This window comes from Benincasa hispida, chromosome 7 (genome assembly GCF_009727055.1).
Source record: "Benincasa hispida cultivar B227 chromosome 7, ASM972705v1, whole genome shotgun sequence".
NCBI classification, from domain to species: Eukaryota; Viridiplantae; Streptophyta; class Magnoliopsida; order Cucurbitales; family Cucurbitaceae; genus Benincasa; species Benincasa hispida.
In genome coordinates this window covers 39,452,455-39,473,052 of record NC_052355.1, presented here as the reverse complement: position 1 = coordinate 39,473,052, position 20,598 = coordinate 39,452,455, and the positions used below count along the sequence as shown (strand labels likewise).

Below are 20,598 nucleotides of genomic sequence, written 5' to 3'. Positions count from 1 at the left end.
AATTGAAAATTGAGTGTTCCATTCGATATAAAATTAAAATTTGGTCAAAATGAGGATAGTTCAACTAACATAGTACTCGTATTATCAATCTCAAAGTCAAAGATTTGGTTCTCTCATCCTTCATATTGTAAAGAAAAATAATAATAATAAAATCAATATCTAACAAACAAAAAAATTATTAAATATAAAATTATTATCAACCAATTAATTTTATATGTCAAAGATAATTAAAATTTAAAAGCTTATTAGGTCCTTTGGAAAGTCAATTTTGAAAGTTTTATAATCAAATAAACACAAGATTAAAAAAAACAAAATTCGTAAGTAATGGCTAATGGGACAAAAAGTTGGGGTCGACCCGTACCCGCTAAACCGATTTGGATTTACAAAGCCAACCGCCCCATTGTTAAGAAAGAAAGTTTCTAGAGGCGTCTCGCTAGGTAACGCTTCGACGGCGAACGGATAGTGAGTCTGAATTTTCCGGCCGGATACGACGGATATTGATCGAAGAAGAACCCTAAGAGTTAGGTTTCGAGGTCTTTGACAATGGCGAGTCTCTTTCTCTCTTTAATTTCCCGAGCACGGGACTCTTTTGTGTATAATTTCCACTCCTGCTTTTTTATCCTCTCTCACTTGTATATTCTTACTTTGAGTTTTTATTTTCAGGCGGATTCCGCTGAAGAATTTGAGCCCTTGTTCGATTATAGCCGTGTTCAGCCTCGCTCCGTTGTTTGTCTCGATGGTAATAGTTCTCAATGATATTCAAATTTCACGAAAGTCGGAACTTTCTATTTTATTGTGTTTGATGTCTTTATAATTCTCGTTTGAGCGAGAAATTTCGAAATTGAGTTGCCTTAAGCTTGCAATCTTCCAAACCGATGGTAATTTTGTGCTTTTGTTTTTCTTATATTTGGATTAAACAACAATAGACGAGGATTCAGACGCAGACAAATCTCCGGCACCTTTTTCAAAGCGAGTGAAGATTGTAAATCCGGCGGTATGTTATTCCCTTCATGTAGTGAAATAGACTCTGTTTTCTTAAGATTAATGTTTCGTTGGAACAGTCAGTAAAGCTAGTTTTGTATGATTATTTCCTTTCAATCAATATTTAGGCTACGAGTTTGGTGGATAGTAACCCAAAGGAGAAACAAGTGGAAATTGAAGATAAAGAGGAAGATTGGTTACCTCCTCCACCTAAGGTGTTAGTTGATGCAGAGAATATGTGTGGGGAAGATTCCACATTGAAGGAGTTAAGGTATTCCAACTTAGTGGTATGCATCTATTGCTTTGTTAATCTATTAATATATTAAACTGGAACTCTTATTTGTCCTGTCCATAAGCTGCCATGGCATGTGTCTCGTGCCATTTTGCCTTTGTATATCATATGCAATCTGCACTGATAGGTTAAAGAAGCAAGAGTTGGCCTCTGTTGCTTTATCTGCTAAAAACTTGTTGCGAGAAGTCGAGGAATCTGCAAAAGTAGATGTTGGAAACAAGCCCGACTCCTTGGAGCCTGATTTGGATGTCCAAACTCCAATTGCTTCTAAAGAAAGAGCTAAGATTGTTATTTCTGTACGAGACAGTGACAAGGAAGAGCTCAAACAGTTTCGCCTGTTTGTGGTATGTTCTTGTGCATGTCTGCGTGTTATTCACAACTCAGAATTCGCCTTCTTCAATTGCAACCATCCTGTTTTGTAACATATCTCATGGTTTGTGATTACTGTTCTTTATATGCATGCGAGATGCCTTTTATTTGCCCTGTACTCGTGCATTAGTAAGCATGTTTAGATATAGGGAAATGAATGAATGAATGTGATGAAGTTGATTTGACTAGTAAGAGTGAGAATAGGAATAAGTATAGACCATGGTAAGTGAATCTTGAAAACATTGATTAATACAAAACGAGGTTTAGCCAAAAACTGTGATGTTTCAATTGATTGTTAAAAAGCAGAACAAATTGAACTTTCTCATTTGAATTCCCAACTTTTCTGTGGTAGTCTCTTTACTATCTAGAAAAAAAGAGTGATTCAGATCTCTTTTTAGTTGCCAATAGTGATTAGCCACATGCACCCTTTAATTTGATTTTCTTGTACTTCCTTTCCACATCATGATTGCCTTAACTTCGTTATGTGGTGATCATTAGATTTGAAGTTGAATGAAGACGTTGGATGTTACTTCTGTTACATTAGTGCTCTGTATACAGTTTCTGCGATTATGAATGTGGTTGTTTTATAACAATGGGTCTTTCCACAACTCATCCACATTTAGGCTATGGTGAAAGTACTATAGGTCTCCCATGGTGATGATACTTCAGATGTTATTTGATTGATTTACTTTAGGAGAAACTCCCTAATCATAATACAAAATATATGCACCTTGCCTTGTTGGATCGGTCTGTGCACTCCTCCAAACATACTCTAACATGGTTTTGAATTTTAATGTTTGTATAGGATGACAAGTTTGAGCGACTTTTCAAAATGTACGCAGACAAGCATAAAATCGACCCTAAGAATTTGATTTTCGTTTTCGACGGGGATAAAGTCGGCCCAGACGATACCCCAGTTAGCCTTGGCATGGAAGACGATGATATGATCGAAGTGAACATCAAGTCAAGTTGAGTAAGGTGTCTTTTAAGTGTATATTTTGTGAATTAGTTCACCAGTTTTGGGGACGGGAGACTTGGAAAATGCCAAATTCAATACTTTGTACCATAAGATGAACAAATCGCTTATGGAAGGCTGTGAAGGTTCCTTATTGGCAAGCACATTGAGATCAATGAAAAAAATAAAAATGATATCAAATTCATCTGTAATGTTTTTTTAGTTTCTTTTCCCATCGACCTTCATAAGATCATGGTATTATTTCTTTTATTTTAACATTTTTGTCCATATTTCTACATTTTTTTTGAATTCGACATAAATATGAGAGGAAAATTAATGAAAAATATAAATAAATAAATAACAAAGTGTCACTAATGTAGATGTGATATAAAAAAAAAACTAAATATTTTGACGAATATTTATTTCTTAAGTTAAATGTTTTTATTTTTATTTTTGGTGTTTTTATAATTTTTTTCAAAAGTATTTATCGATATTAATATTTTATCAATATTTATGGATGTTTTTATTAAATTAAGATTTTAATATTTTCATTAACATAAAAATAAGGTTAAAATTTTGAATTCCAATCCCAAACATTGTTGAACTTAAAAAGCCCAACATAAACATAATAATTTTCTTGACATTTATCAAGTGCCAAGTTACTAAGCAAAAAGTCTCCAAGAGAATTGCAGAAGAAAAATAATAATGGGAGATTGTTACAATGTGATTGCCTCTTGATAACAGTTGAACAGAAGTTATGCATCCGTAATCACTACTAAACATAATTTGAAACATCAATATAAAATTGTGAGCAAAAAATGTCGGTCCCTACCGTTCATTCTGTGCGGGACCTGAAACGATGGTTCATTGTCCGTATGGAGCCGTAATTGGTAAGCCCTTTTATCCAATGGCAGAATGGCATTGGTCTCTCAGAGTAGATAAGATTGTCGATCACACAATCGAATCTACGGCCTGTCTTCTGGTCATAGGATCTTCATAGTTCACATGCACTTTGGATAACTTGGTCGATCATCAATGGTGATGATGGGTCCCCATTCTCAGCCACGTGCCCACCTCCATCCTCCAAAAGCTTCACGGCTCCCTTGCTCACGTCACTCCCCAAAAAGTCTCATGACTGTGATTGTGGACCAATCTTTTGATGATGATGATGATGATGATGATAAAGGAAAGAACCAGGCTTCAGTTCAGATTCAGAAACTCCCCTTCTGTTCTTTTCCTAAGTCAGAGCCCCCAGCTGCATTTTCCCGTGTAAGATTTTTTCCCCTCACGGCTTCCCCCATTGAAAACAGTGGTCAAAACCCACCTTTTTGTTGCTCACCCTCCTCAATTTTCTTATGTTTTCTGGTTAATTGATGTGAATCTTCAAATGGGTCGATGCTGGTTTCTGTTATTTCAATGTCGTTGGCTGAGTTTTTTATGTTTGAATTCCAGGTTTAGTTGATAACTTGTGGAATGTCTTTCTGATTGCTTGTTTGAGTTGAATCCTCACTTGGGTTTTGTTTTGTTTCTGATTTTGATTTGTTCTCTAAATGATTGCTTGTTAGACAGAGTTTGTTGCATACCGGTGCTTATATTTTGATTTGAAGTCTTGCTTGTGGAAGGATTGCTTGCGGTTTAAGAGTTCATAAGCAACAAATTGGCTTGAATTGGTTGTAAATTGCGATGTAAATTGAGTTCTGGATCTTGGAAAGTAATGGCAGAATACTTTTCAATGGAATTGAGCAGCTTCTTCCTCGTTTAGGCGGATCGGCTCGGAAGAAGACCGGTGGAGTTGCCATTTAGACTTTTTTCAAACATGAATATGTGGACTTTGAATTGACAGAGATCTTGAATATGAGCCAATGGAGAGAACTTGTGAATTTTGTGCTGCATTGAGGCCAATTATTTACTGTACGCCTGATGCAGCTCACCTTTGCCTTTCCTGCGATGCGAAAGTTCATTCAGCCAATGCACTTTCAAGTCGACATCTTCGGACTCTCTTGTGCGAATCTTGCCGAAGTTTCCCTACTTATCTCCAGTGTTTAGATCATCAGATGTTTCTGTGTCGTGGCTGCGACCGAACCCTTCATGTTTCCTCTTCCCAACACCAGAAAAGGACTATTAGAGGGTACATGGGATGTCCTTCAGCCAACGATTTTGCAGCACTTTGGGGGTTTCATGTAAATGAAGTTGACAAAGATAAGTTTGTGTCTACTTGTGGCTCCGAAACTTCCAGTGTTGTTAAGGCTTTCGATGCACCAGGACGAAGTCATTCACATATAACTGCCGCTAGAATGAGCTATCCCCCTCATGTCTCTATTACTGAAGCTGAAAACAAGGTTGGATCATTAACTCATGAAACTTATGTTAAGGGAAAGTTTCATGTAAATTTTATGGTTTTCCCTTTAAATGGCAATTGCCTCTTGAAATTTATCTCACTTTTTGTTCTTCATTACTTTATCAATCATGTTTCAAAAGCACTAGGCTTCTAATACTCTGGTTGACTTTATTTTATACCTACAAATAGAATAACACATCTTGCTTCCAAATTGGTTGACAATTTTCCCCCTTCTTTCTTCTGATTACTCAGAAAGAAATAAAGTACTGCTAAGAAGTTAAGGCGCAATCCACTGAAAACAATATTTTTCAGAGTTGTTGAATGTAAGCAGAGAAGTTGCATTTTAAAGACACCAAGTCAAGGACTAAATCTATCCTTTCAGTTTGTAATTCGTCGTTTTTAAAATCGGACATAAATTATACGATTAATTAGCTTAGATCTGTCATGATTGTGCTGCTTAAATCATGAACTGCAGACTTTGTTTCTTTTATATGGATATTCTTCTGTATTTTATTCATGAAGGGGGGCTCGGTTTCTGCTTTCTACTGCAGGTGCTCTACAAAGCTCAAGAAAAGGGCAGTTCATTCATTTTACAACAAATTTTAGAGTTGAATCGACTCCAGCTTGTAAAGAAGAATGGCCATTCGCCTTTGATTCTTGGTGAGGGAAAAGACAGCGCGACTTCTTTAAGGCCTTGCACCTTGGAAAAGTTTGAGCAATCTCTTAATCAACATGTGCACCATTCTGAAGATTTCGGTACTGATCTTCAGCAAAGGGACAGCTTACTTCAGGAGCTGAAAATGACTTCGTTTACTCAGCTCGAAAATTTTCCATTGTCATCCCCTATTTTGCTTCCTTTCCATGGAGAATCACTTTGGCATTGTAAAAGTCCAGCTGAAAGTAGTCAGGTTTTTCTATCAATCGTTGGTTATAAATCCTTATTGTCTTGTGATATATATCATCTGTTTTTGGAATTAAGCATCGCTTGATCATATGGAAATGAGAAATCATCGACAAACTTATGGCTAAGTTGGCTGTCATTATCGAAACGAAGTTATGTCGAAGTTGAAAAGGAAAAAAAAAAAGTTTGAGGCTAAATTGTTGAAGAAAAGTAGATTTGGGACTTGAATAATGGGGCCAAAAACATAGAGTTTCATTTCATGAGTTGAAGATTTTACAGCTTCCTTTTCAGTACATGACCATTAACATCCCACTTCAACTAATCTGTCAATGACACTATTTTCAAATGAAACAAAATCTGGGCATTTTAGTAGGATACTTTTATCTGAACATTATCAATCTGTTGAACAACTTGTGGATTTTGACTTGTGGAGTTCTTTTTTTTAACATTCTTCTAAATCTTGGCAGCTATGGTCTCAAAATATGCAAGACCTTGGAGTTTGCGACGAGCTTGTTTGTCGGGATGATTTCAACATACCTGAAGTTGATTTAACATTCCAGAACTTCGACGAAATATTTAACAGTGATCAAGATCCTACCGGTGGGTTGTTTGATAATAAAGATGAGTCGTACTCCTCAATCGAGAAGGATATGTCACTCAGTAAATCAGATAATCACAATGGGAAAGGGATGGAGGTTTGGAGTGTTCTTTAGTTTTATTTTGCTTTAGATCCTTGAAAAAGAACAATCAACTTTCAGTTTTTTTAGTATAGAAATAGATCCAGTTTATGAAGAGCGAGCATTTGTTTGTATTGCCAATCGATATTAATCTATATATGACAGGCAAGCTCGGCGACGTGGTCATCTTGCATCTTCTCGTATGCTCTCATGGATAAAGATAGTGAACCATCTGGTGAAGTTTGTAATCTTCCCATGAGTACAAGCATGGAATCTGCTCGTCCAATCCGACCTTCCCTTTCAACTTTGTCATTTGCTGATTCAAGGATGAGTGTTGATAGTGCAGGAACAGATTGCCCTGATTATTGGGCAAGAGGCGAACCTTCATGTAGCTCGCCTTACCATCGTGAGCATAAGCACTCCATTCCCCTCGACCACGGCGACACTGCGACAAGAATGTACAAAGAAAAAAAGCAGTCTCAACAGTGAGTGAAAAAGTGCATAAATACTCCTATTTTTATGCAAAATATCCTACACCATGAACTAGACTATGCCTCTTGTATAAGATCTGTTTCTTTTTTTGTTCAGAAACATACATTTCAATCCTCACCATGTCACAACCATCTTTTCTTTCTTCAGGCAAGATAAACAAATCCGACTCAAGGCCAGATCTCTCGTCAAGAAACGGGTAAGAGGAAGATATGAAAAGGCTGAGCGATACGACTCGAGTACCATCGCTATCAGTCGAAGTTATTGAACTTCAACTTTGTGTATCATTTAATCATTTTCAACATGATATGGTATCTCTTCACTTTAATTCTTTTCAATCAGTTCTTTCAGTGCACAGCCTTTGGAGTTAGCAGCATATAATGCTGCACTTTACTAAAGCTTAGTGCAAACCTTGATAATTGAATCTAATTGACAATCATTGCCTTCTTTTTGTTGGAAGCTGCTATTCATTAACGAAATTCAACAAAATCAAAATTGATTGTCATTAGAATGGGAAAGCATTGGATTCCTTGTGACAAATACTAGGAACCAATCTTTCTCAACATAAAGACGAAGATGGGAAAAAGAATAAGGAAAAGTTTGGGTTCAAATATTTTTCAATTTTATTTTAACCTATGAATTTCAAATTATTTTGATATAGTCTCATCTTTGATTGAAAAATGAAAACTCACTATGATATCATTTTTTTAAATGCAGTAATATTGGTTTTTGTGATTTCTTGTTCTTGTATATGGAGTGAACGAGCTTAGAAAATGGAGTATGAATGTTGAAAATTAACCCTCAATTTTTTGTTGGTTAATAATTTCGTTTTTAAAATATATATATTATATTTGTTTCTTTCCAATTTTCAAATTTTTGTTTTCACACTTCTTAAAGGAACACTTGAATTTCTAGTCAAATCCTAAAAAGAAAAACTAGTTTTTGAAAATGATTTTTTTAGACCTCGTTTGATAACTATTTTGTTTTTTAAAATTCAGTTTATAAACACTACTTTTGTGTGCTGTTATCTACTTTTTAGAAATGTTTTAAAAAATTAAGTCAAATATTAAAAATTAATATAAAACAGTTTTTAAAAAGCTCATTTTTGTTTTTAAAAATTGGTTAAGAAATTAGTTAGGAATGATGAAACTATGATAAAGAAGTTATAAAATCAAATATAATTTTCAAAAACTCAGATAGTCCTCAAACAATGTCTTTTAAATTTTTAAAACTTAGACTTGATTTGTAACATCCGAATTTTAGGAAAATTTAAGTTAATTATCTAAAATTATTGAGTTCAAATTTCCCTTTCTTTTGGAAAATTGGGGTTAAATTGAAATAATCGAAAAACTTTTATTGATTAAATTTAATTTAATTAATTAGATATTCGAATTGATTATTTTGAAAATATTGAATTTTGCTTCCCTTTGATTTTAGATTTTAGGGCCAACTTAAAAAAAATAATAATGAGATAATTAATTTCATGTGGTTTAATTGATTTAAATATTTGAAAGGATTTAATTTGTATCGAATTGATGGATTTTATGCCCTTTAATTTTGGTTTTTGAAGCCTAAATTAAGATAATTTGAAAAGTTAATTGATTTATAAATTTAATAAAATCTTTGCAGATTTTGGAGATATTGTGATAAAATATTTTATTTATCTTTTCAAAATTGGAAAAAAAATAAAATAATTGAGATTTTTTTTTTCGAAATCAAATGAGAGTGAAAAGAGGTCAAAAATTGGGGAGAAAACAATTCGGTTTTTAAGCGACAACTTCCATAAAATTATCAATTTCTGGAGTTTGAACCGTTGATCGTGCTCAAATTTGGTCAGACTGTTCGAGATATATAGAGTTTTATTTTGAACGGTTGGATCGTTATTTAAAGCTATGGTTTGTTCATAATTGCTGCTAAATAAAATCTGTAAAACTAGAAATTATCCTTCTCTCCCACTCTCGCAAACCCTCCTCATGCAAGACCCTCGCTACCAACCACTAGCCTAAATAATTTATGCCATCCGACAGCAACACTTGCTGCCTATCTATAGTATCCACAGCCGACGCGCCATCAGCCGCCACTTGCCCGATCTTTGCCAGAATCTTGAGAAAAACCTTGGTAAGACTTATTTTCCTTATAATTTGGAAGGTGAAATTCACCCATTTGATTTTGGGTTAAATTAGTAACCTATCTTTGGATTGAAACTTAGATTCAAGATTTGAAAGTTTTGAGGCATTGACCATCAAACTAGAGACCATTTTGTTTTGCAGAAAATTGGTAAAGATCGGTAAGTTTTGGGTAAGTTGTTGGTTGGTTATTCTTTTGGATTGAGAGTAATAGTGGAAAAATTAAGTTATTGATTTTGGATTTAATTCTGGATCAGATTGGCTAATTAAATCGAGTATTGTAATTTGTCTTGGACCAAGCCACAACTCTAGGTTGATTCAAGTGTGCTAAAAAAGTTCTAAGGAGATTTTGTTTTGCGTTTTTTTACCAAGTTGAGGTAAGTGATACTATTACCGGTGTCTTCGTGCCAGGCGACCTAGATTAGACCTATCAAGTTACTTCTGGAGCATGATTTTGTTTGACATTATGTTTTGCTAGTTACATGGTAATTACAAGTATTATGAGCATGTTAAAATTTCAAATCAGTACTGATATTATGTATGTGATGCATAAATAAACCAGTAGAGCGGTTTATTGTCTCGCCTTGACGCATGTTATTATTATGTTTGACGGTGTACCGACGGGCCGCTAGACATGCGTGAACCTACATGTTAACATTCATGTTATTATCATGTTTGACGGTGTGCCTAGGGCCGCTAGACATGCGTGAGCCGACAGGTTTACGTTCATGTTACTTTTATTTTCATGTTTCATGTTTTGACGGTGTGCCTATGGGCCGCTAGACATGCGTGAGTCGATTGGTTCACGTTCATATTATTATTATGTTTGACGGCGTGCCTACAGGCCGCTAGATATGCGTGGGTCAATGGGTTCACGTTCATGTTATTATCATGTTTGACGGTGTGCCTACGGGCTACTAGACATGCGTGAGTCGACGGGTTCACATTCATGTTATTATCATGTTTGATGGTGTGTCTACGTACCGCTAGACATGTGTTTCAAGGCAAGATAGTACGTCTTTTGGTTTTCCTTTCATCATCAAAAAGTCGATGTAGCTGTATAAGCCACGGGCTATCTTTCTTTGCTCGTGGATACATAGCCTGATCCCGGTAATAGGATCACTTGCTGAGTATTTTATACTCAACCTTTCTTAATTTATGTTTTTCAGGTAATGATAGGAACAGACCGGCGGGTGACGAGAGAGACCTATGATCGTGCCATATGGGACATGTAAATCACTTCCGTCCAGTTTATGTTTTCAAGTTATTTAAAAGTTTTGATTTGAAACTCAATGTTGGTCAAAATTTTATTTGTTTAAGTTATTTTTTTATCTTCATTATTTTAGGGGTCCCGAACAAAGGTTTTACTTATTTGTTATTTATTTTAGAAAATTGTCTTTATTATTTTAATAAAATTTATTTTCTTCAATGGTCAAAATGTTTTAAATATAAGTGTGTAATTATGAGTAACGACCCTTATCAGAATACTCAAGGTCAGATAGTTACATAATTTTTTTAAAACAATAGAAACTTATATGGGAGTAAATGTGTGTTTTTAAGGTTATCTTTTAGGAACTAAGAACTAAAAATCAAATGACATTCAAAATGAAACCATTTCTTTTTCTTTTGGTTGATTAATGAGCTTTCTAATAAATAAATAGTCTCAATTAAACATTTATCTAAACTTTTCTTTTTTTTTCATAAATAACCTAATGAACTACCATTTCATCCCACTTATTTAATTTTTAAAATATATATATAATAATGAAAATTTATTTTAAATAACAAAAATGCTAAAAATATTTACAGCTAATAGCAAAATATCATAGTTTATCTGTGATAGACCACGATAGACAACGATAGACTACTGTGTCATGATAGACATAGATAATAGTCTATCATTGTTAATTGTGGTCTATCACAGATAAACTATGATATTTTACTATTAGTTATAAATATTTGGACTCATTTTTTTATATTTGAAAACAACTCTATAATAATATTAATATTGCATTTAAGAGAAATTTCTTGACGTTATGAACTCCTTAAAACGGTCTTCTTCTCAAACCTGCACATAATATGTTATTTGAATTTGTTTAGAAATGAATCATGTTGTATACAATATACCTTTGTATTTTTCAGCATATTCGATATATATTTGATATCTTAATGGAGAGATGATCAATTTTCAACTAAAAATATGAAAATAAATGAAGGAAATCTTCTAAAACGAATAAAACATTTGCATTAAATCAATATCAATCGAAATTAATAAATAACAAACAAAATCAAAATTAAAAATGATGTTAAAAATAAAAAAATTTAAATATTTCGATTTTTTTGAAATAACAATGAAAATTTTAAATTGGTAAAAAATTAAAGTAAAAATTCTTGACAAAATAATTTAAAATCTTTGACATTCATGATGTATAAATTATCGTCCATGTAAAATAATTATATTCAAGTTCCTTCTCATTCACATAAGTGAGACATATAAACGTTAAAAATGAAACGAAAATGGATAGAAAAAGTAAATAAATATTGTATTTCGGGGGAAAATAAAAAAGGAGAAAAAAAACGCTAGAAGGAGGGCTTGAACCTCCGACCTTGTGGTTAACAGCCACACGCTCTAACCAACTGAGCTATTCCAGCTATTGAAAATAAAGCGAACTATTTTTATATATCTTGTATTTATCAAATTCATAATAACCATAAATTAAAATATTATTTTGGTTTGTGTACACTGAAAGCTATGCTAGTTTATTCCTGGTATTTCTTTTAACACTCAAGTTTAGTCTCATATTTTCAATGAATTGGTTTAATAAAAATTAAATACAAAATCGAAAGTTTAAAATTTTATTACAAATAAAAGAATATGTGCCACTTTGCAAAAAAATTTCTCATTGTGTTAGTTTTTTATACCATTATTTTTTTTTTCTATTTTTTTCTTTTGATAGTATAGAAAGTAAAAAATCGAATTGATAGTACAAGGCTGATGTTGACCTAACATTAATGTTATCCACACAAGGAAGTTCCATTTTTTTTTTCTCATCTTTCACTTTATCTACCTTTTTAAAATTTCAATAAATAAGTTTTTGTGATATAAATTTGTAATTTAAATTTGCATGAAATTATCACCTTTTATCGTTTAAACCATCTCAAAATTTAATTAGAAAATGACAGAGAAAATCAAAAGTTAGAAAAAGTGTTCCAGTAAGTGGGAGGAAACTACCTATTAAATAGGAAAAAAAAGGTGAAAATAGTTATAAATCACTAACCAGGTGTCTAAATTGATTCATATGTTGGTCTTCTATTTCAAAAATTAAAATATTAGTATTGAAACTTCACAATTATTGAATCTAATATTGTTGAAATTAAAATTCATTAGAAAGCTGAACAAAAACCGAGACATGGATTAGCATATAGTGGTGATCTGAAATGAAAAATGAGACCATTTCACTCTTTCAAGATGCTTCACATGATGTCTCAATTTTCATCTAAAATTATTAAAGATGTATACTTGAAAAATAATATTGAAGCATTTATAAAAGGTCAAAATAAAATTACATATATAATATTACAACTTTTTTAGATTTTCTTCAATATTTTTAAGAAGGAAAAAGTAAGTTAAAGAACTTTTATCTAAGTTAAAAAATACTTTTGGTCCTATATTTTTATGGAAGTGACGATTTGGTCCTTAAAATTTAGTTTGTAACGATTTAATTATTGTACTTTCAATTTTGTAATAATTGAGTCTCGTAACAATTTAGTTCTCGTACTTTGTAACAATTTAGTCTCTAACATAAAAGAAAATCATCAAAATTAGAGGAAAAATTATAAGGATATTGTTCTTTTAGAAACTATTTAGGAAAATATTGTTGTTTTCAAACTATTTGTAAAAATATTGTTTTTTTTTTATTTTAAATAGGTCGAATTTTGAACGTTCGACCTTCCCCTTTCGTATTTTTTGTATGTCGAACTTTGAATCCTCGACCTTTCCCTAACATTATTATTGAGTTTGTTTAATTATCATTCCAGAGACCTTCATCATAATTATTTGATGTGGAGAGAACGAAAGACATTCTTCATTCCGAAGATCTTCCTCATAACACTCATAATTATTTGATGTGTTAAAAATAATTTTGTATTGGGAGAGAACGAAAGAGGGAAGAGTAAGAGAGAGAGCGAGATTTTGAGAGAGAGAGTTTCCAGTTTTTTTCTTTTTAACTTGGGAGTTTCCAGCCTGATATGTTATTCTTTCTAACCCATTTGGAAACACACTCATTTGGATAAATCTTTTAGAATTTAACTGCTATTGCTCGAGCCATTTCATCTAGTTAGTTCATTATATTCTTATACTTTTTTATTGTTGCTTGACATCATAAAGATTTTTTTATTTTTATAATTTAAAAAAAAATGCATCAAAATCTTGACCTCACCACTGTGATATTTCTGTTCTTTATATCAATAATATAGTCTTATTTATAGACTTGCATGTGAAGGTTTTGAGTGTTGATTTGATTTATTATGTCCCCAAATTATTATCTAAAATATGTAAATTTGAATATCGAAGTTTTTTTTACCTAACTTTTTAGATTTAGACTATCTTATGTTACTATTTATGTCAGTGACATTTAAAAGTTTCTATATCAAAATAATTACTATTCATAATATATAAAAAGAATAAATTAAAAAAAATAATATCTCATAAAAAATTAAAATTAAATATCTCATTTATATAAAAATAATTACAAAAATTAATGTGTCCCACAAGGACGTCGTCGATTTCGAGCTGGTTGTCATCGTTGACTTCGAACTTGAGGTTGCTCGGGTTCTTCTTGATGTTGCTCTGGTATCTCTGCAGGCACTTCATAATACTTCCACGACCCCGACCATGTCCATGCACGTATGAAGACGAAGGACCAGCCTCTGAGTCATAATATCCTGAACCAAATGCTGGAATCATCGGACTAGCATAATCAGTTTGACTCTGCGTCTGCATCATAGAGGGCAACTCTTCCACATTATGTGCAACCTCATCAAACTCATTCTCTTCCTGAATAGGTCCTCTACGTCTAGGAGTTGGTGGAGAAACAATAGGTATATCGTACATATAATGAATTTCCTCTATATAGCTTTGGTTGTCACTACATATAGCAAGAACCTGGTTCGGATCATTCGCATCCTCACGGAGTCTACGGTTGTTCGATCTCTGTGAATTATAAAACAATTAGACAGTATTTAAAATAAATTTAAATTAAAAATAATTAGATAATATTCATTTACTAGATGACCCACAGTTGCTCCCGGACAAGTGACGTAGCACCTTGTGATATTATTATACCAATGAATATATTCTGGAGTGACATTTGTGTCAAACTATTCAAGAGAAACCCCCATTGCAATAAACCTTGCACGATAGTGCCATCGCACTACCAAATGTGCAACTTTTTCGGACCAATCTCCAGTCCTTAGATCAATATCATGCAGTACGGGTTCAGTATTACAAGGCGATGGGACATTCTGCTGAAAACCGAATTGTCTCATCACCCAGTCAGGAAGATGCCACCACCAATATGAAAACATATGAGAGGACTCATCGTCCACCATATGTTTTGACCATTCGTACAAAAATTAGGCAAAGTATGCATATGTTTTGACCATTTGTACAAAAATTCGATAAAGTTGTTATTGAAATTGTAATCTTGAATCCAATAAACTAAGTTCCTAAGGCTATTTAATGTAGTTTGAACATTATGTAGTAACATAAATGTGGATCAAGTTCAAATATATAGCCAAAATGGTCTATAGTATATGAATAAGGTTGGGCGCCTTATTCTGGGGACACTATGGATGCGACCCACTTTGTAGTTAGTATGTGATCCTAAATCGTTCATATAAAGATATGTGAGTGGGGGCATCCTATGTAATAAGTTTGCATAAGACTGTACCATGAAATAGTCACTTTTTGCATTATAAATGTCGTTTTATGTATAAAACTGACTATTTCGTTAATTGATGACCTAGGTAACTTAATCTTAATGTATAAAACGTAGGTCTTGAACAAGGGTCCCCACCCTCTCCTTGGCCCCAAAGGGATTCGGTTTATAGGTTGGACCTTAAACCAATTGTTCTTCTACTAGCTCATATGGAATAAACTTAGAAAAGTATGATAGAATAATTCGAATTGTTCGAATTAAGTGAAGAGAGAGAAACCAACAAGTATATGTGATATAGTGGTCGGGTTTTCAGTTTAGAGATACAGCTTTAATATTTAAATGTGATTTAAATATCATTAATATGAATACGTTCATATTCGGAAGCTTGAAAATAATGGAAATGGTCAAAGATGTAAAAAGTCAAAGAGTTGACTTTTTTACTTTGAAAAGTCAAATTTTGACCAATCTTATATTCAAATGTGATTTGAATTTCAAGAAAATGAATGCGGATTCATGCTCGGGAGGTCCAAATTAGTCAACACGAAAAAAATCAGAAAAAGTAAAAAATATTGACTTTTTGGTCAAAGTCTCGAGTTCCATCACAAACATGTATCTATACTGGCTGGCTACATATGTGGTTGTCCTAGTCACACAAAATTTGTCTCTCCACCTAAATTTTTAAACTGATAATTTAGAATTTAAATATCAATTATCTGAAAACAGACTTCCACCCATAATTTATAGTATATATGCTCGTGCATATCTTATGATGGTTTCCTCATCTGCATCATCTGTAAGCTCACGAAATTGTGTTTCTAACCATATTAAATTTAACCTGGATCCTTTAATCTTGTCGGCAGGTGGGGTCGCACCGAGGTACAGTTGATAAACTTCTAATCAGTCATCGTACATCACTCTGGTGACCAGCTCACCGTCAATAGGTAATCCCAACAACACTTCTATGTCTTGTAGAGTGATAGATACACTCTCTCAATAGACATATGGAATGTATGCGTCTCGGGCCTCATCTCTCGACCAGGCTGTGATCAGATGCCAGTCCAACTGAAAAAATCCTAATCTGGCAACCCCATAGAATCTAGATGTGGCACCAGTAGCGGTAGTATTCGAGGTAGAGCGGGATAGTGCGCTTGGAGAACTGCCTCTCACCTGCAAAGATATTCTCCAGTAGTACGATTCGCCATACAACAGATGATCAATGAATGGACTGGTCTACAAAATATCGGGATCAACAGGTCCTGGGTTTTTAAAGCATGATTTTGAAAAATATATATTATTTTTTCTCAATTAAAAAAAATGTACAAACTTAATTAAAGAATGTATAAGTTATAAAGATAAGTAAGTTAATTAAAGAATAATGTACAACTTATTTAAAGAAAAGAATAATGTACGACTTAATTAAAAAGAAAAAAAAAATGTACAATTTTAAAAGAATAATGTACAATTATTTAAAGAAGAATAATGTACGACTTAATTAAAAGAAAAGAAAAATGTAACATTTATTTAATAAAAAAAATTGAATATACAATAAATTTATTTACTTTCCATAGATAGAGCGAGATTGTAATCATTACTTTCCATATATACATGACCAATGAGGAAAAAAAAGCTAGTAGTCATTAATGAAAAAATAACAACAATAACAGAGAGAGCGAGATTTATAGCAAGATTGTAGAAGAGAGCGAGATAGTCTTCACTTTATTTGAACTTTCCATAAAAATATATATAAAAAAATAGATAGTCTTCACCAATGAGAAAAAAGAGCTAATAATCATTAATGAAAAAATAACAACAATAACATAATTTGTCCTAACTGGTTACAAAATCCACAACAATAACAAATATATTAGATTATTATACTATAATTGAATATACAATAGATTATTATAAAAAAATTGAATATATTAGATTATTATACTATAATTGAATAATCATTAGACTATAATTGAATAGTAGAGAAAAGTGTGAGGGTAAAGAATAATGTAAGACTTTATTGATTACAATAAAAAAAATTGAATATACAATAGATCTCGCTCTCTCCAACAATCTCACTCTCTCCTACAATTTCACTTTGAATCTCGCTCTCTCTTACAATCTCACTTTGAATCTCGCTCTCTCTTACAATCTCACTTTGAATCTTGCTCTCTCCTACTATCTCTGTTATAGTTGTTATTTTTCCAGTATCGCTCTCTCCTACAATCTGCTTCACCCACTTATATTCCTTGTCAAGGGTTGAAGTTTCGACTTATATGTGTCGAAACTTCAACCTTCAACAACCTAAAATACAAAATTAGCGAGATTCGCGAGATTTCTTTCCCTTGTCGAAGGTTAAAGTTCCGGCTTATGTATGTCGAAACTTCAACCCTCGACAACCCTAATTTGCGTATTGTTTCTAAGTTTTTCTTTGTTTGTTGAGTTCTCAACGTTTGACCTCTACATTAGTCAAGTTCTCAACGTTCGACCTCTAGCCTCGAACTCCCAAAACAACAATATTTCTCTAATAAGTTTTGAAAACAACAATATTAATATTAAAGGTCCAAAATTAGATGTCAATTTTTATTATTTTATGATCTAGATCGTGTATTTTTTAAAAAATAACGAGTCTATAATTAGATTATAGATTTATTAACGCAAGAAATCTTATTAAATTTTAACACTAATTTCTACCATATGGACTAAATCGTAACAGACTTTAAAATATAAAGACTAAATTGTTATATAATAAAATTCAAGGATTAAATTGTTATAAAATTGAAAGTATATAGAGTAAATCGTTTCAAATCAAAGTTTAATGACTAAGGTTCTATTTGGTAACCATGATTTTTTAAAATTAAGCGTATTTTCTCCAAATTTCTTACAATGAATCTTTTTTAAGTACAACGATTGAATTTTTAACCAAATTCCAAAAACAAAAACAAAATTTTAAAAGCTATTATTTTTAGTTTTTTAAAATTTGACTTGATTTTTTAAACTATTGATAAAAAATAGATAATAAAAAAAATTGAAAATGATAAACTATTATTTTTAGTTTACATGCTTCATTTTCAAAAACAAAAACAAGAGGTTGTTACCAAAATGTGCCTAAATTATTACTTGTTAGAATAAAAGTGATTTTTAACATTTTATTTATTTATTTTAGCCTTTATATTAATTGGCTAGAAAAAAAAATGATGTGGGATCGCACGCGTGCATTGTACGCCACCGATGTTTGGGCATGAAGTTTGGAGAAATGATCTGGTACGTTGGATTAGATTTATATTAGATCGCCGTGCGGCGTGAAAACGCCACAAGATACGGCATCGAGTCTCACGCGCCACTCCCCATCCACGGACACATCCATTCTCCCTTTTTTGGAATTTCGCACCCCACTTTCCACATTCTTCCTTTGATGGGGGTCTCGAGTATCCAATCATTGTTCTCCTTCCTTTCCTCTTTTGCCCCTCCTCCGAAATTTCCGTTTTCCATTCCCACGTTTTCTACACGCGCCCCTTATTCTCCACTTTTTTTTACTATTATTAAAATAAATTAATCTTAATTTACATGTCTAATACGGATGCTTTTGTATGTAATTAATTAATTACGATAGAATTTTTTTTTGACCTGTGAATGACGTCTTGGTGACGTTTGGAGGTAGCAACGGCTCTAATGCAACTAGGAACGTATATGGACGGTGGGGATTGACGGCAAATACTTTACGGTTTAAATAATATTTTTTGACATTTAGGCATTCACACTACCATTAGGCTTCACATTTCACTCTTGTTTTTCAGTTCAATAATTACAAGATAAAAGAATGAATCATCACATTGTCTTCACTTAGTTATATATTTAAGTTTTTCTTTTTTTCGTTTCTAAATTTTAGTAAACATTATAATATAAATTGTGCTCATTTTAATTTTTATGTTTTACTTTTTTTTTTAAATTCAACAACAAGGGAAATTGAAGGAATCTTAGGGAAAGTTTGGAATACATTTTCAAGTGTTTAATTTAAAAAATAAGTCATTTTCGAAAAAATTGGAGTATTTGACAATCACTCAAAATAACTTTTTAACTATATTTTAATCGATCTTTATTAAAAATATTTAAATAAAAAATGAGATTTTTAATAGAGAAGAAGAATAAAGAACAAAAAGCAAAAAAAAAAAAAAAAAAAAAAAAAAAAAAGCAAAAGGAGGAAGGAAAAAAAGTCAAATCCTCAACAATCACCATTTAGAAAGAAATGGACGATGAATAAAAAAACGTGGTAATGTATGTGAGGTAGAAGATACGACCACTTTAAAAAAAATATCATTTTAAAATAAAGCAAACACTAAGAGAAAAAAAAAATTGAATTTTTCCTTGGTCATCCTAAGGATTTGTCTAATCAAATTTTGATATTTGACAAAAAAAAAAACAAATTTAAATCATTTAATATGTTTTTTTTTGTAAATAAAAAACGATATATATGATTGGGTATAGTTTAGACTGTATCTAATCATTAAAAAAAAGATAAAAAAAAATTTTAAAAAAAAGGAAGAGGGAACGTCTGTAATCACTTTATTATAGATTTGTCAACCACATCAATTAAAGCATTCAGATAAAGCCGAAATTCCCATGTTTTTAAAAGTCAGCGTTTTTTATGCAACTTACTTGCACCCTTTATTTGCTCTCTCATCTCTTTTTTTTCCTACTTTTATTTATTTGTGTATTATTATTGTTATTTTTAATTTCTCTCCCATATAATTCATCCCATATCGTCCTCTAAAGGTATATGTGTTTTGTTGTTTTTCATTTGTATTCTTTTTCAAGCTAAAGTTAAAAGAAACTTACAATATATCGAACAATAAGACGTGTTAGAAAAAAGTATGTAAAAGAAATATTGTGTTGATAAGCGAAAAATAACTATTTTAATAATATGAGATATTTTAAATTAATCAAAAAAATAAAATCACCAAGATTTTTATTTTAAAGAGAACAAGATCATACCGTTGTAGATAAATATAAACTGTGTGATGCATTGATTTTTTTTTCTCTCTTTCTAAAGCTGCATTGTATGAATCGATGTTCACTATAATTGAGGTTGTCTTGATTTTTTGTTTTTTTTTTTTTTTTTTTTTTGGTATGTAGAACTATACATGTATTTTGAGATGTCTTGAGCTAATTACAAAATGAATTTACGTGAACATAATGTGATGACATTGAAAAGAAAACTATCTTTGGAACATTTCATGAGAGTTTAGCTCGTTTGGCATAGTGCATGTATACTACCAACTTTGAAGTCAAAGGTTCGATCCCCACCTTCATTTGTATGAAATACATGATTTAACTAATCACGCTTCATGTTTATATCTTTGTTAGTTTCATTAAAGGGATTCTAAATAAAAAAAAAAAAAAACAAATAAACATGAACTTAGCTTAGTTGGTTGAAGTATATGTCATCAATTCAGAGTTCATTGATTATGAGTCCCATGAGCTCATTGATTAAGGGTCCGTTTGGATTGACTTGAGAAAAAATGTTTTTTTTTTTTTTTTTT

General features: G+C 32.0%; 2 protein-coding genes and 1 non-coding gene across 6 annotated transcripts; 2 read left to right on the top strand and 1 right to left on the bottom strand.

Moving 5' to 3' along the window:
- The first annotated feature begins 393 nt into the window (after positions 1-393).
- Positions 394-2,809, top strand: LOC120080907. Its single transcript, XM_039035583.1, has 6 exons — positions 394-546; positions 664-739; positions 927-994; positions 1,110-1,252; positions 1,401-1,617; positions 2,448-2,809. Exons 1-6 carry the CDS (start codon positions 544-546, stop codon positions 2,613-2,615), a joined length of 675 nt encoding a protein of 224 aa, XP_038891511.1. The 5' UTR covers positions 394-543; the 3' UTR covers positions 2,616-2,809.
- Positions 2,810-3,583: 774 nt separating this feature from the next.
- Positions 3,584-7,461, top strand: LOC120081570 (putative zinc finger protein At1g68190). Of its 4 annotated transcripts, none has more exons than XM_039036573.1 (6): positions 3,584-3,866; positions 4,167-4,936; positions 5,487-5,843; positions 6,304-6,531; positions 6,679-6,998; positions 7,153-7,461. In XM_039036573.1, exons 2-6 carry the CDS (start codon positions 4,460-4,462, stop codon positions 7,268-7,270), a joined length of 1,500 nt encoding a protein of 499 aa, XP_038892501.1. In that variant the 5' UTR covers positions 3,584-3,866; positions 4,167-4,459; the 3' UTR covers positions 7,271-7,461. The 4 variants fall into 4 exon arrangements, with proteins under 4 accessions (XP_038892501.1, XP_038892502.1, XP_038892504.1 ...); XM_039036574.1 differs by having other exon boundaries at positions 4,163-4,936; XM_039036576.1 differs by lacking the exon at positions 3,584-3,866 and adding an exon at positions 3,873-4,049.
- Positions 7,462-11,706: 4,245 nt separating this feature from the next.
- On the bottom strand, positions 11,707-11,780 carry TRNAN-GUU. The gene has a single exon. It is a non-coding gene; the product is annotated as a tRNA-Asn (tRNA).
- Between the last annotated feature and the right edge of the window lie 8,818 nt (positions 11,781-20,598).

Bases quoted from the DNA above. Each gene is read 5' to 3' on its own strand.
- LOC120080907 (XM_039035583.1), top strand. The intron at 740-926 runs GTAATAGTTCTC...AAACAACAATAG, and splicing joins CTCCGTTGTTTGTCTCGATG to ACGAGGATTCAGACGCAGAC. The intron at 995-1,109 runs GTATGTTATTCC...ATCAATATTTAG, and splicing joins TGAAGATTGTAAATCCGGCG to GCTACGAGTTTGGTGGATAG.
- LOC120081570 (XM_039036573.1), top strand. From the start codon at position 4,460: ATGGAGAGAACTTGTGAATTTTGTGCTGCATTGAGGCCAATTATTTAC. The intron at 5,844-6,303 runs GTTTTTCTATCA...AAATCTTGGCAG, and splicing joins GTCCAGCTGAAAGTAGTCAG to CTATGGTCTCAAAATATGCA. The intron at 6,999-7,152 runs GTGAGTGAAAAA...TTCTTTCTTCAG, and splicing joins GAAAAAAAGCAGTCTCAACA to GCAAGATAAACAAATCCGAC.